Raw genomic sequence first — 15,820 nt, forward strand, 5'->3', positions numbered from 1 at the left:
AAGAGTCAACCCTCCTGACTCCGCCTCTTTCTTGAGAAAAGGTTGTGATTGGCCCAGGTGAGAGGCCGCTGTCGGTTGCTGACTCTTTGCAGTCTGGGAGGGTGGGCCCTGCCTGGACGCGGGAGGCGACTATTTTCTGCCCCTCTGAGCTGGGGCAGTTGTAAATCCTAGTGCACCTCAGTCTCAGTTAGCCCTCAGCCTTTGGCCTAATCGTCTGGCTCTCGGGCCTTCGTCTTACAGAACCTGCTTCTTTTTCCTGTGTTGTCCTTCACCACCCTTCTCATTAATTCTGCAGCCTGTCGATTTCCGCTTATCTTCTAAAGCCTTTTTAGAATGGACCTACACCTTTTCCCCTTACGCTAGGAGATACCCTCCGGGGCCTGAGAATCAAGCTATAAGGGACAAGATTAGAAGGACTAAGGCAAATAGTGGTCTCATTCCCTCTGCCTGTGGCCCGGGTCTCAGCTAAAGAGAGGGCAAGAGAGAATTCTGGCCTCTTAAGATTAATCGACTAATCTGTAAGGAACAGAACCCGTATTTTTGGGTCCCAGAGTTCCATTTCCTCCTTGCCAAAGTCTCACAGCCACTGACGTGAAAGATGTAGGGAAATTTTTGTGACCTTGTAGAGAAAGAAATTACGAAAAATGTCTGTCTGACTCTAATGAGGGTTCTGGGAATGGGTCAGAGACGAGATGGGCTTGCTCCGTGCGGGGCTAGAGGTCCGATGGAATCTTGGAATAAAAACGAGGGGTCATCCAGGAACACTGGAAAGGGACGGGGCGTTGAGCTGACTGGATTCCAATTGGTGGACCTGGAGTGGTGGCAATTAGGGAAAAGAAGACAGGCAAGATCGTTTGACAGGGGGAGCGATGCAAGAGCGCTGAGCGGAGGAGGGGGTTCCCATCTGAGGGGTTGCTGTCTCAGGGTATAGGAGGAAGCCTATAAGACCGGTCATAGGGCTTAAGGTCGGGGGTGGGATCGCTCCAGGTCACCGCCAGCAGGGAGGTGCGAGGACCAGACGGGCCAGGGACTAGCCTGGAGTGTGCCGGATGGCAGCAGCGGGCTCCTTTAAGAGGCCGTGGCTCCAGCGCAGCATCCCCCGCTCAGGGCGTGTCCGTCCCGGGGGGCCTGGGGCGGGGGCCTCGGAAGGAGCGGGAGTTCAAGCCGTGTGAGGACGGGGTTTGGGGTCGGGGGGTGGGGGGAGAAAGCTGGAACTGACACACCCGTGCACCCGGACACCTCACGAGCATCGGCTGTGACGGCGCCCCTGGTCCGGTCGAGGGCAGCGGGGGGAGGCGGGAAGGAGGAGGAGAAGGAGGAGGAGGCGGGAGCAGCATCCGGAGCCGAGCTGCTGCAGCGCCGCCTTTTGTGCTGCGGCCGCGGAGCCCCCGAGGTGAGAGCCGGGCCGAGTTGTGGAGGGTGGGGGGCAGGGATGGGTCTGGGTCCTGGGATCCAGGTACCAGGGAGGGTCGGGACGCAAGATGTGGCGGGGTGTGGGGAGGGTGGCGCGGGGATGCTGAGACGGGATGGAGGAACTGGGGACCTGGACCCGCCGCTTATGGGGATGGGAAGGAGGGGAACCGAGCCGAGGGACGCCGCGGCCCAGCTTGGAGGCAAGGGCCTCCAAAGCTGGAAAGGAGTGTATGGGATGGGGGTGGGGGGGATGATTGGGGGACAGACGTAAAGGACAGCGGGCAAGAGAACATCTTCCTCTCCTCCCACTCACCCTCAGGAAGGGGGAGAGGAAAGGAGGAGGAGGAAGAGTTTCAGCCCCACAGGGAAGGAGAGGAAGGACAAGGCCTCATGGGTCCCTCACTCGTCCTCCCCACCCCTCGCCCGCGCACAGGCACACTTTGCAGGCTGGACCTGAGGATTATAGGCAGACAGCACCTGTTCCTGGATGCCCAGGTGATGGTCATCTTCCCCTCCCCCATCCTTATATGGCTTTCTCCCTTCTCCATCTCCATCTGCTCTGGCTCCCCTAACCCATTTCCCCAGTCCAGGCCTTTCATGAACCTCTTGCCTTTCCCCTACACACTCCTTAAACTCCTTGCCCTAAAAATAAGCAAGAATCCTTTCCACAGAGTTAAAACTCCTCTAACCATGGCCTTGGCTAAGGGGTCAGAGTGTGCATGGACAGTGGAAGGAAATAGTGGGGTTTCCCTTAGAACTGAAGGAAAAGTCCCACCATTTAGCTCCCTCACCTGCTCCCTCTTGGGAGGAGAGCAGGTCAGGGCCTTAGGAAGGGGTGCACACGAGGTCCCTCCCGCACTCAGGGTCCTCTCAAGCCACAGTCAGTTCCTCCCTGTAAACACCATTTCCCTTCCAGCTCACAGAATGGACTCCATGGCTTTGAGAGCTCTGATTTTTCAGCCAGAGGGTCATACCTAGGGAAGGCAAGTAGGAGGGATTCAGGAAGGAAAGGACCTGAGTAAAAGCCCTGGGTCTTCCTGTCCAGACACTGAAGTGTCTCTGAAGCTTTAGGGCCTGCTCTCTCCTATCTCACACTTAAGGGTGGAAAAAAATTCTGCCCTCTCTAGCCGGCCACCCATCCACTCACTCACTATGGGGACCAGGGGATGCTGGGAAGACCAGTGGTGTGAGACACTAATGCCAGCACTTGTGAAAACAACAACTAAGTATCCATCCTGTAATTCAACCCAGTTAAGGGCAGGAGTCAAGAAGTTTACATAAAGTGGCTCAGGACTTCCTGGGTGTCCTTCCAGCTAAGGAAGGCAGAACCCATCTAAAATCTGACTGCTGTTTGTAGGTTCCTCCCTGACAGGTGATGACGTGCTACTCTGGCTTTGCCAGGAAGAGGACCCTAAATTCTAGTACCCGCTACCCTGGACTCGCCCTGTGACTTAGCACAGGCAGTTCCACCTTGCCCTGCTGGGCTGGGAGAAAGAAAGGATTAGGGAATCAACCCTTTCAGGAGTCCCTGTTGGGGCAGAACAGAGGATAGTGTGGAAATGACGCCAGCAGGGGACCCGGGAGCTTCACAATGGCTGGCCACAGACACTGGTCTGTCTGCTTCATTTGCTCCCAGAAGAACTAGGGGCAGCCGTGTGTTGGAGAAAGGTGATGAGGAGGCAGGGGTGCTTACTCCTGAGTAGACTAAGGATCTTCCTCTGGTTCCTTCTTTCTTTCTTCCGTTTTCTATCCCCTATGTTTACCCAACTCCCTCTCCATCTGTACCATCCCCTCTGCCTCTTGCTTTGAGGAGACAGACAGGGGAAAGAAGGGAAGGGACACCCTTTATAAAAAACCTACTGCTGCTTGTTAGGTGCTTTCCATATGCTAATATTTATAGGGAGCCTCCTGTATGCCAGGTAACAGGCCCACGAACTTTATTTGGATTATCTCAATACCGCTCATAACAATACTGAGAGTTAGTGTGATCATAATCTCTATTTTAGGCATGAGGAAACTGAAACTTAAAGAAGTAACTTGTTCAAAATAAAAAAATCAGTGGCCAAAGAGTTTAGGATTTGAATCCAGGTCTGTCTGACCTAGAGCCTGTGTTCTTACCCACGTGATAGCTTGCATTGCCACCGTGTGAATTAGTGAGCACTGTTCCCATTTAGAGATGAAGAAACTGAGGTTTGTTAAGTCTCAGGCAGGGACTTTGCAGGCGGCCCAGTGGTTAAGACTCCACGCTCCCAATACAGGAGGCACAAGTTCAATCCCTGGTCAGGGAACTAAGATCCCACATGCCTCATGCCACGCGGCCAAAAAAAAAGTCTCGTACTCCAGGTCACCCAGCTGGAGACTGCGGTCAAGAGCAGAGACAGGACCTCAACCAAGCCACTCTGCTTCTCCAGCCATCCATCCTCCCTCCCTATCTTACTGTCCAAGGCTGAGTGACAGAAATCGATAATAGACATTCTGTAATTTTTGTTTCTTCTTTTTCAACTTAAAATAGGTTTTTAAATTTCTTAATAAAATACCCACAATTCCATCTACTTAGAAATGGTTATACATTGGTATCTGTCCTTCCAGATCTTTTTCAATAGCACCTGGTTCAGAAACAATTTGTTTAAAATATGCAGAACTTCTTCCAGGCCCACCTGAAGTCCTGAGTAGCAGGGACCCCTGTGACCCACCATACCTTGCTCCTTGCCTCCCCTTCTCCTTACACCTTAACGGTAGGGCTGAGGGGTGATCCTGGGCCACGAGAGCCATGGGGTGAGGACAGGGTGCAGAGAAGGAGGCCTTCCTCCTCAGTTCAGAGGAGGTGGGATATAAGGATTTGCAGAGGAAGGACGGGGGGCTCTGGCACACCACTGCCATTGGGACCTGGTTCCCCAGGGACCTGAAAACAAGTTATGTCCTGGGGAAATAGAAGGTTGGAGACCCAAGTCTCCCTCCTGACCAGAGAGAAGAGACGGCCTCTCCAGACTCCAGAATCTACAGAGAAAGACGTGGTGTCCAGCCAACCAGAAAGACAAAGCCAGGAGCCCGGCACTGTGCTCATGGCATTCCCTACATCATCTTACTTAACCCTCCCTACCCCATAAGGTAGGGTTGGGAGTCCCAGAGGGATTATGGTCCTTAAACTAATTTGTGACAAAACCAAGGTTCTAGTTCTGATCTCTCCAAATCCAAAGCTGGTTCCTTTTTTCCTAAGCAGTACTGCCCCCTCCCAGCCCTTTCGGTACCCACTCTACCGGAAGAAGAGGTGGTGCTGGCTAGAGGTTTAGGGGCTGGACCTGTGTGAGGCTGGGGCCTGGAGTTAGGGGTGATCTCCAGTTTTACCCTGGCTCTCAGGGGAAGGCATTCCCCCCCTCAGGAGGACACAACAGAAAAGCTGTAGTTCTTTCCAGCTGAAAATAATCCTGGGGCCAGGACCATGGATTCTATAAGCAAAACAAAAGCTGCAGCCAAGTGGCCAGGAGCCTTGGCCAGGAGGGGTTAGAGTCCTTTATTCTCTCAGGATCTCAAAGCGTGCTCGGAGATAATTCCCCGTCCCAAGTCTTGGGTCTCCTTTCCCTGGGAAGACATTCCTTACTCCCCCACTCAAGAGAGACAGGGAATCTTCCTCCCTTTCCTGAGTGCAAAACAAGAGTCCAAGACAGTGGCGAGGGCTCATTATGGGAGCCCAAGACTTAGACAGATGGCCTGGCCTCTCAACTGAACCCCCAAGACAGCCAGACAAGCAGCCTGGCGTTGACATTCTGCTGTTAAACAGGAGGGAGAGAGAAAGGACTTAAAGGGTTGCCTTGCCACAGGCCTCCAGCCTCTCAGGCAGGAGAACCAAGGTGGGGGCAGGGGGAGGTACTCCCTGCCCCCACAGTACCACCAGCAAACAGAGAATCTGGTACCTGAAACTGATTTGGGGCCTCCCAGGGTGTCCAAAGAGCCTCTTTTGCATAATTTACAGACCACTCTGTGTCCATACCCAATCTGAAGCAGAGTTCTGCACAGTGAGCATTTGATAAATATGGTTGACAGAATGACTGACAGATCCACCCGCTCCTGTCACATCCCAGCCCTTCCCCCATGCTCTGCATAATTGATGGCCAGGGAGACAGTTCCCCTCCCCCAGGGTGACCGAGTGTCTGGGCCAGGGGCTCCTAGCCATGATATCCCCCTCCAAAGCCTCGGCGCCAAGGCCCAGCTGGGGGGCAGTGGGACACAGCTGGCAGGTCAGAGATAAAGGACACAGAGAGAGGGTGTGTGCTGGGAGACAGGAATCTCTCCTTTACTAGAATTCCCTGGGGCCCAAGCTCCGCCACCTCCACTCCCCTCACCACACACACGCACATGCACTCACTCCTTCAGGTCAATCTGTAAGAGCTGTCATTAGCCTGAGAACGGGGAAAGGGTGGGTTGAGCCTGGCTGGGTTCTCTCCCTTTTCTTTGGTCCCATCCACTACTTCTTCAGCTTCTTCCACTGCCCGAAAAGACAAACAGGTGAAATGGCTTCTCTCTCTCCCCAGCTGCCGGCCCTGGATACAGGAGGGCCCCCTGGGGAGACCTGGGCAGCTGGAGGAAAGATCAGCTTCAAGTGTCGTAGAGCGTGTCACCCTCTCTATGCCTAATCCTCCTGGTTGCCAACCACCAGATGAAGGCTGAAAAATTCCTTTAAAAAGCCAGGTGTTGTACCTACTTAGAACTCAGCTTCTAAATAGGAAAGGAATCGGGGAGGGCACAGATCTCCTGTTTTTGAAACCCCTTTCATTCAGCTCCTTTTTCCGTGTCCTTTGCTTCCCAAATCAGTTTTTCAGCCCATCCTTCTTAGAACTGCCTCTCCCTGCGTTTCACGCTCTTCTATTTCTCAGCTAGACAGGCCCTCCTTTTCTGGTCTGCCTTTCGCCCTTTCTCCTGCCCAGTCTCCCCGTTTTCCCATTTCCTGCTTTCTCTACGGCACCGCACCCTCAATGCCGACCCAAGTCCCCTCTCTTCACCACCACAGCTCTCCCTCCGCTGCACTCGGGGACGGGGGTGGACATGGGGAAGACGGGACGCAGAGGTGGTGGGTAGCTGGGGTCGGTGGTCCCTGCCTGCGAACCCGCAACCAGCACGTGGGCCAGCCCAGGTCAGGGGCGGGGCCCGGGCGCGGCCCCACCCCCGCGGTCGCCGCTCACGTGACTCCGGGCTAATCTTGTCCCGGTGACTTCACGCGCCGCCTCGGGTCCAGTCGTCATGGTTACGCCGCAGCGCCCAGCGCTTCCCCCAACCCGCTGCGTCCCTTCCCGGACCCCCTCCTCTCGCGGCCGGGCCCCCGCCCCGCCCCCAGCCCCGCTCCACGTGACGGCCAGGAAGGAGGTCGGGAAGGGGGAGGGGGCGCTGGGGCCGTAACCCCTTCCTCTCCGCTGCGAACCTCCCTCACTCTGGCTGCTAGCTGTCTGAGCGCCCCAGTTCCGCCAGCCCTCCCTGCAGACCCGCCCGGGCAGAGCGCCGGGAGCCCCAGACTTCGTTCTCAGCGGTCCAAAGGGGCGGCCGGCTTGAGGGGGCGCAGGCAAAAGCCCTGGGATTCTCCAGCGAATTGGCACGTTGCTTGGCCTGCCGTTTGTCTTACTATGTGCATCTCACTTCTTGAAGCCGCCGTTATCTCGCAGGATATGTTGGGGGTCCAGAGGCTGGAATTTCATCTTTCTGAGCCTCGGTTTTCTCAAGAGTGTAAAGAGACCTATAATAATACCTCCTTCCCTGGGAGCTAATGCTCGCGTAGTGTACATGTGGTCCTTAGGACGATCCTCGGATGCGTAGAGCAGTGGTTGCACCTAACTGGGCACCTTCATGCGCTCTGGATGCTGTTGGAAGCCCTGGGATCCCATGTTGCGTCGTAACTCTCAGGAGTACAGGCTCTCAAAGGAACCAGACGCCCGACCGCACTGTGCCTCCAGGATCATGGGAGCCATGATGGAGGAAGCGCAGCTAAGAAGGGACATTAACTCAGAGCATGGGGAGGGGGGCCACTTCCAGGATGAAGTGAGACTTGGAGGACAACAGATGGTGTGTGAGAAGCACCTTCCAGACTGAGAACGACTGGGCACTGAGCTGGAGCCTCATCCTAGCTGAAGTACTTTGGGCAGGTCATTCAAGACCTCTAATACCTCTGTCAAATGCGAGTAACTTACACGCCTAAGTTAAGAGATTTTAGGATTAAATAAGCTAATGAACCTACAACAGAGGCTAGTGTGGGTGGTAGCTTTCCGTAAGTGTGAGCCATTCTCATTAGGTGTCCTGACCCAAACACCTGATGAATCTAGGGAACAGTCTCAGTTCAGTATGGCCTGGGTATGAACAGCAGTGGATAGTGAGGCTGGGGAGGGACCAAGAGCATGGAGGTGAGGCTACAGGACCAAGGAGGGGCTACTAGAGGGTTTGAAGTAAAGGGGAGCTCCAAAAGGCCAACTTGTGCTTTAGAAAGATCCTTCTAAAGGGTGGTGGAGAATGGGGTGGAGGAGGGTCTTGGAAGAACTTGGGGAGACCATTCAAGGGGCAGTTGTCCTAGGTCAGGTGACAGCTAATGAGGCCTGAATTAAGGCAGTAATGTGGAATAGAGAAGAGAAACTAGTAAGGCATTGGTTCTGGTCTTTCCCGATGTGCCAGGCATAAGAATCACCTCAGGTGCTTGTTAAACACTTAGGTATTTGAGAGGCCTGGAAATGGTTACAAGAACTGAGCCCATCAGAGCTGCCAAGCCTCTCTGTGCATACATCCCCACCCAGGGAGTCCTTTTTATTGTAGATTCCTGCCACCCCTCTCCAGTAGTGACTCAGAAGCTCCAGTGCAGGGGGTCAAAGAGCAGCCCTACTATACTGAGTAGTTGTTAGGAATTTTGGCCTCCGAAATCCTTACCTCTCAGAATCTGGTAACTGGCAAGATGTGGTGGGAGATGGAAGATGAGATGACTTCTGGTGTCAGGCTGAAACATCTGCTGTACCTGAACGATAGCTAGTCTATCCTTTTGTGCAGTTGGAGAAATTAAGGCTCAGAGACAGCTTGGCTGAGGTCAGCTATCAACTGGGACAAATCTCCATTGATTGGAAAGCTAGGAAGTAGGGGATAGAGTAATGAAGAGGAAAGGAGATAGGCCCTTCTCTAACTGACCCCTGAGGGAGCAGCTGGACTAATAGGAGGGATAAGATGGGGTGGGGGGTGTGAGTAGGCTGCACAGCCTGTCCTGACAGTTTCTGCATCATCTGTGGACACTTCTACCTTTTTCCCTCTGTGTCTGTGCTGGGCACAGAACTGATCAGCTGTCACTTGGATCAGCCCAGGTGTGTAGCTGCGAGCACCTGAGAGAGAGACCCAGATGTGAGCCTTGAGTGTGCCTTAGGATAAGACTCTCAGCAGGATCATGTATCAAATGCATGAGTGTGAGGCCCAGGTGTATCACATGTACACAGGAGGGGTGGAAATGTCATCTGAGAGTGCCTGAGCGGCACAGTCTGAGCAGTGGCATCTGCGTTTGCTTCAGTGCGAGGGAGGCCTACCTGTTACTGTTAATGTGTGTAAGATTGAGACTCAAAGTAAAAGTTGTGTATCTGAAAGACCCTCCTACAACACATGTGTGCACCTGAGCCTCAAGTGAAAGAAACATGTTTTCCAGAGGTGATTACAGTAATCTTACAGGGAGAAGGGAACTAGTCTGTTACCATACTTGAGATTGGGACATACTTTCCCAGTATCTACCTGAGCAGGGCTGTTAGCTGTGTCTGCCTGAGAGTGATACTTAGGTATGTTGCCTGTATACCTGAGTAAGGAAGACTTAGGTTACTAGTAGATGCTAGAGAGGAAGCCTGTGTATCAGGTTTCCCAAGATGGGTCCCAGGTGAAACTTGGAGGTAGATGGGTACCTGAAGCTATGCATTACTTCTAGGGGTGTTCTTGTGTGCCTGGCTCCCCAACTCATGCCTCTGCCTCTATGTACCTGAGCTGGGCACCTGTGGCTTTGACACCTCCTCCCTCTTTTTCCCACAGGGCCCACCGCTTACCACCACACTGGGGCCCAGAGGCCATGGCCTGCCTCCATGAGACCCGCACACCCTCCCCTTCCTTTGGGGGTTTCGTGTCCACCCTGAGCGAGGCATCAATGCGCAAGCTGGACCCAGACACTTCCGACTGCACCCCTGAGAAGGACCTGACGCCTACCCAGTGTGTACTCCGAGACGTAGTGCCACTCGGGGGTCAGGGCGGGGGCGGGCCCAGCCCCTCCCCAGGTGGAGAGCCGCCCCCTGAGCCTTTTGCCAACAGTGTCCTGCAGCTCCACGAGCAGGATGCAGGGGGCCCAGGGGGAGCCACTGGGTCCCCTGAGAGTCGGGCGTCCAGGGTCCGAGCGGATGAGGTGCGGCTCCAGTGCCAGAGCGGCAGCGGGTTCCTGGAGGGCCTCTTCGGCTGCCTGCGCCCTGTCTGGACCATGATTGGCAAAGCCTACTCCACGGAGCACAAGCAGCAGCAGGAAGGTAGGCTGTGTCCATAAGGGGGCCCTTACCCTGTCTCCCTAAGCCTGAGATCTGTTTGGACAGCCACACCAAAGTCGCCCAATGACCCTTTTCACTGCCCCCCAGAGCCCAGGCCCCGCCCCTTACTTGTCCATCAGCCACTGACTCCCCAGCTTTATTTCAGGCCACCTCTTCATTTCCTCCCCTGTCCCCTCAAATCTAATCTTCTTGGCCCATTTTAGGTGCTTTTCTACCTCACCCTCCTTGAGTCATTTCAGCCAACCCCAGGCTTTCCCCCGTGCCTGACCACCCCAAGGCCCTGAGTGTGGCTCTCTGAGCCTATGGCACTGTACCTCCTGTCCACAGACCTTTGGGAGGTCCCCTTTGAGGAAATCCTGGACCTGCAGTGGGTGGGCTCAGGGGCCCAGGGCGCCGTCTTCCTGGGGCGCTTCCATGGGGAGGAGGTGGCTGTGAAGAAGGTGCGGGACCTGAAGGAAACTGACATCAAGCACCTGCGAAAGCTGAAGCACCCAAACATCATCACCTTCAAGTAAGGTCCAGGGCAGGGGCCGTGGTACTCTGCCCTCAGCGTACTCTGTTGAGGGCAGAGACCTACTTGGGTAGCAAGGGATCTTCCTGCAGTGGGTGCCAAAACGGCACAGTTGGGAAGGGGGTACCAGGTGTGAATCAAGGGGCTGTTGGGATGGCTGAGGCCTTCATCCCACTGTGTTCGGCCCCCAGGGGTGTGTGCACCCAGGCTCCCTGCTACTGCATCCTTATGGAGTTCTGCGCCCAGGGCCAGCTGTATGAGGTGCTGCGGGCTGGCCGCCCCGTCACACCCTCCTTGCTGGTTGACTGGTCCATGGGCATCGCCGGCGGCATGAACTACCTGCACCTGCACAAGATTATCCATCGAGACCTCAAGTCCCCCAAGTGAGTAAGCGAGCAAGCAGAGAGAAGCGTCTGCAGTCTCCATAGGTATCCCCACCCAGGGCAATGTGGCCATCTCCCTGCTTTCAGACCCTGTTCTAAAGTCCACATAGTCATGTCAGAAACCCTCCCCAAGTGACAGCCCTATCTCGAGAGGGCTGTGGTAAGCCCTCCGTTTCTGGGTGTCCCAAATGACTTCAAACAGTAAAAGAGTTGCTGCAGCTAGACGAGGCGTGTGGAGGGGCGCGGACCCCAGCTGACTACACTCTTTACCAGCATGCTAATCACCTACGACGATGTGGTGAAGATCTCCGATTTTGGCACTTCCAAGGAGCTGAGTGACAAGAGCACCAAGATGTCCTTTGCAGGGACAGTAGCCTGGATGGCCCCTGAAGTGATCCGCAACGAACCTGTGTCTGAGAAGGTTGACATCTGGTGAGGGCCAGGTTGAGGACTGAGGGTCGCAGGTGGCCAGCGGGTGCTGGGGAGAGGGTTGTTTCAGGGCCTGAGTGCATGTGAGATCGGCCTGCAGTAACCAGGGCCTCTGGAAGAGGCCCTCCTCCAAAGTGATGTCCCCTCTTATCCCTAGGTCCTTTGGTGTGGTGCTGTGGGAGCTGCTGACTGGTGAGATCCCCTACAAAGATGTAGATTCCTCAGCCATCATCTGGGGTGTGGGAAGCAACAGTCTCCATCTACCTGTGCCCTCCAGCTGCCCAGACGGCTTCAAAATCTTGCTTCGCCAGTGCTGGTAAGGACCACCTGGGAAGCAAGGGAGTATGGATGATGGTTAGCCAGCACCCAGGATCCAGACATCCAGGCCCAGAATCCTCAACAGGGAAAGGGGAACCGTGCTCCCAAATATGGCTCTCCAAGACCCTAGGATTCAGTGTGGATCAGGGGCACTAGGATAAAGAACTGAGAGAAGGTGGAGTGACCAACAGTCTGCAGGGGTGTATGTGACCTATTTCCTTATCTGCAAAGTAGGGACAGCAATATCTGATATAGAGGGTGCTTATGAAGTGCCAGTGAAGGACCAGCACAGCCGCTGAGCGTGGCTGGTTGGATCTCAGGTAGACTGCCTCAGAACACTCCCTGGAAGGCCAGGGCCCCGCATCCTTGTTTGGAACCTAGACCATGGAGGAAGGTGGGAGATTTCTAATCTTTCATTAAGCATTTCCTGAAGTGTTTTTTTAATGGAGTTACTCAAAAAGGTGTGTTTTGGCAAACAAGTTGGAAGACAGAATTAAATAGGTTTCCTTACTGCAGGACTTTGATGTACTACAGATTGTAACATGTTGTTACTAGTTGACCAGGGAATCATTTTGTCACAGCAAACATTCTAGGGTTGGATTCTCCAGGACCAGGACACACTTTGGGAAAGGGTGCTCTAATTCCTTCCTGAACCTCCCTGAAATGCCTCTCCCCCCAAACTTCATTCCATCTAGGAACAGCAAACCACGAAACCGCCCATCATTCCGACAGATCCTACTGCATCTGGACATCGCCTCAGCCGACGTACTCTCCACACCCCAGGAGACTTACTTTAAGTCCCAGGTGTGCTGTAGAGAGGAAGATGAATGCCCCAGCTCCCTCTCTTTGCAGAAATAATACCCTTTGAGGGGAGGCTGGGAAGAAGGGTGGCTGGGGATGGGTAGATCAGCTCTTCAAGGGCTGGGACCTGTCTTGGTTGATCCTGTGCCCCAATCCTTTAGGCTCCCACACACGTTTGCGGCAGCACAGGCACCTGCAGAGGCTTTCTACAGGTCTGACAGGTAGAGGGATGTCCCTCACTGCTAAATGTCTCTCCACCCCCAGGCAGAGTGGCGTGAAGAGGTAAAGCTGCATTTTGAAAAAATTAAGTCAGAAGGGACCTGTCTGCACCGCCTAGAAGAGGAGCTGGTGATGCGGAGGAGGGAGGAGCTCAGGTGTGTGCCTGTTTGGCAAGGTGACTTCACCAACTGCAGGGCCAGTAGAGCAGTTCCCAGAGACTGGGATCAATGATGGCAGCAGGTGAAGCCAGCTCACCTCTGAACACTTCTACCCATTTCAGACATGCCCTGGACATCAGGGAACACTATGAGCGGAAACTGGAGAGAGCCAACAACCTGTACATGGAACTTAATGCCCTTATGTTGCAACTGGAGCTGAAGGAACGGGAGCTACTCAGGTAACCACACATGCCCTCATGCACCAACTCCCATCTTCCTGAAGCTGTGCCTGACTCCCAGAGTCTACTGAGCCTTGGCCCAGCTTCCTGGTCACATGCCTAAGGTGTTTTGTCTTTAGGAGGGAGCAAGCTTTAGAGCGGCGGTGTCCAGGTCTGCTGAAGTCACACCCTTCCCGGGGCCTGCTGCATGGGAACACAATGGAAAAACTCATCAAGAAGAGGAATGTCCCACAGAAACTGTCGCCCCACAGCAAAAGGTAGGACCAACCAGAATTGACAAGTGCCATGATTCCAGAATGGCAAGGGGATGCTGGAGAGACAGATGTAGGGCTCAGGAATGCCAGGAAGATGATACTTAGGTGGGAGAGAGGTGCCTCTTATTGCCTAAGTAATGTGTTAAATCTCCAACTTGCACTTTCCCTCTCCCACCAGGCCAGATATCCTCAAGACTGAGTCTTTGCTACCCAAACTAGATGCAGCCCTGAGTGGGGTGGGGCTTCCTGGGTGTGCTAAGGGCCCCCCCTCACCAGGACGGAGTCGCCGTGGCAAGACTCGTCACCGCAAGGCCAGCGCCAAGGGCAGCTGTGGGGACCTGCCTGGGCTTCGTGCAGCTGTGCCACCCCATGAACCTGGGGGACCAGGAAGCCCTGTGGGCCTAGGAGGGGGACCCTCAGCCTGGGAAGCCTGCCCTCCAGCCCTCCGGGGGCTCCACCATGATCTCCTGCTCCGAAAGATGTCTTCATCATCGCCAGATCTGCTGTCAGCAGCACTGGGAGCCCGGGGCCGGGGGGCTACAGGGGGAGCTGGGGACCCTGGCTCACCACCTCCAGCCCGGGGAGACACACCCCCAAGCGAGGGCTCAGCGCCTGGCTCCACCAGCCCGGATTCACCAGGGGGGGCCAAGGGGGAGCCACCTCCACCAGTAGGACCTGGTGACGGTGTAGGGCTGCTGGGAACTGGAAGGGAAGGGACGGCGGGACGGGGAGGAAGCCGGGCTGGGTCCCAGCACTTGACCCCAGCCGCACTGCTGTACAGGGCTGCCGTCACCCGAAGTCAGGTAAAGTATGGGACGCGTCCTGAGCTCTTCCCATCCCTCCTCCCCATTGTCGCTCCCACAGTTCCTCATCTCTAACCCTTCCTGACACTTTGTAACCTTGTTTCCCTATCCTGAGTTCCTGGTCTCTTTCCTCCTCTGACCAGTCCGCTCGTCTCTTATAGAAGCGTGGCATCTCGTCGGAGGAAGAGGAAGGAGAGGTTGACAGTGAAGTGGAACTGACCTCGAGCCAGAGGTGAGTGACAGAGTTAGGAGGTAATGCATTCTTCCCTTTCCAAACTGCGAGGTCTAGTCAAGCTCTACCCTGGTTGTTCCCACAAACAGGTGGCCTCAGGGCCTGAAAATGCGCCAGTCACTCTCTACCTTCAGCTCAGAGAATCCATCAGATGGGGAGGAAGGCACAGCTAGTGAGCCTTCCCCTAGTGGCACACCTGAAGTTGGCAGCACCAACACAGATGAGCGGCCAGATGAGCGGTCTGATGACATGTGCTCGCAGGGCTCAGAAATCCCACTGGACCCACCAGCTTCTGAGGTGGTTACTGGCCCAGAACCCAGCTCCTTGCCCGTCCCACACCACGACCTACTCAGAGGGGAGCAGGTACGTCACACCAACTAGGTACCGACCAGGGAGGAGACACCTGGACCATTTGAGAGTCACTAGGGAGATAGATGCACAGGCCAGAGAGATAGGTCCTTAGCCTCTATGTCACTCTGTAGCTGAAGCTGTCCTCTCCCATACTGAAGATGAAGAGCAAATATTCACCTGGTAGAACCTAGGTTTAGAGTACTAAGGTTGCTTGCATGCTACCTATAAATTGCAACCAGGGGGAAATCCTGAAAGTCTGGTGCCTTGGAGAATGGCCTGAACAACTGGTATTTAGAGACAGTAAAATCACTAACTTGCTACTACAAAGATCTCGGTGGCGGATTCTGAAGGAATCTATTTGCCAAGATGCTGAGTCTCACCTCACTGCCTTTTTTACAGGGCCCTCCCAGCTCTGAGGACTCAGACTGTGACAGCACTGAACTGGACAACGCCAACAGTGGTGAAGCCTTGCGGCCCCCAGCCTCCCTCCCTCCATGAAAGCCACCCTTATCCCTGTACATAGAGAAATATTTATATAAGTAATATATATGCGCCACATAATCAATAAAGACAGGGCTGTCCCAGCCTTAAGTTGGGCTCAAGGGAGACTGACCCCTAACCAAGTCACCTGATAAACTCTAGGGACACTGGCAGCTGTGGAAATGAAGGATAAATACTGCCCTAGAGATATGGTTAAGGGCAAACTGGCCCCTTCCTGCTTCACCCCAATGAATTCAGCCAGTGGTGAGGCAACATGAAAGTCCAACTTGTTCCTCTACTTTTTCTGCCCAAACCCTAAGGAGCAGGAAAGGGGGCCATTTAGACTGCACTTTTTTTTGTTTTCTGTTTACTGTTTACACATTTTGCACTTGGGAGGAGGGAGGCTAAGGCTGGGTCCTCCCCTCTGAGGTTTCTCAGGTGGCAATGTAATTTCTTTGTCCCTCCATTTCTCTGCCCAAGCCCTGGCTTAGGGCCTAGGGGAGGCCAGGAGATTGTGAAAGCATGTGATGGCTCAGGCTGAAGAATTGGGGTGGTGTTTTAAGTCCCTACGTTTTATCTTGGTGCCTGACTGGGGTGGGGACTGTCATATTGTAACCCCTGTGAAAAACCTTGAAATATAACCACTCCATGCAGGCACAGCTGTTGAGGGTTTTCTTGGTGAATGAATGGGGTAGCTTGCATGGTTT

General features: G+C 54.4%; 1 protein-coding gene across 2 annotated transcripts; it reads left to right on the forward strand.

The window, feature by feature from the left end:
* Positions 1-1,039: 1,039 nt before the first annotated feature.
* On the forward strand, positions 1,040-15,769 carry MAP3K12 (mitogen-activated protein kinase kinase kinase 12). Of its 2 annotated transcripts, XM_043882455.1 has the most exons (15): positions 1,041-1,393; positions 9,436-9,609; positions 9,709-9,917; positions 10,263-10,446; positions 10,638-10,829; positions 11,103-11,261; positions 11,416-11,574; positions 12,272-12,380; positions 12,642-12,751; positions 12,877-12,993; positions 13,113-13,250; positions 13,426-14,050; positions 14,212-14,282; positions 14,372-14,645; positions 15,033-15,769. In XM_043882455.1, exons 2-15 carry the CDS (start codon positions 9,473-9,475, stop codon positions 15,129-15,131), a joined length of 2,583 nt encoding a protein of 860 aa, XP_043738390.1. In that variant the 5' UTR covers positions 1,041-1,393; positions 9,436-9,472; the 3' UTR covers positions 15,132-15,769. The 2 variants fall into 2 exon arrangements, with proteins under 2 accessions (XP_043738384.1, XP_043738390.1); XM_043882449.1 differs by having other exon boundaries at positions 1,040-1,393; positions 9,436-9,917.
* The last annotated feature ends 51 nt before the right edge of the window (positions 15,770-15,820 follow it).

The sequence above is a fragment of the Cervus elaphus genome, chromosome 3, assembly GCF_910594005.1.
Source record: "Cervus elaphus chromosome 3, mCerEla1.1, whole genome shotgun sequence".
Lineage (NCBI taxonomy): Eukaryota > Metazoa > Chordata > Mammalia > Artiodactyla > Cervidae > Cervus > Cervus elaphus.

Bases quoted from the DNA above. Each gene is read 5' to 3' on its own strand.
- MAP3K12 (XM_043882449.1), top strand. From the start codon at position 9,473: ATGGCCTGCCTCCATGAGACCCGCACACCCTCCCCTTCCTTTGGGGGT. The intron at 11,575-12,271 runs GTAAGGACCACC...CATTCCATCTAG, and splicing joins ATCTTGCTTCGCCAGTGCTG to GAACAGCAAACCACGAAACC. The intron at 14,283-14,371 runs GTGAGTGACAGA...TCCCACAAACAG, and splicing joins GAACTGACCTCGAGCCAGAG to GTGGCCTCAGGGCCTGAAAA.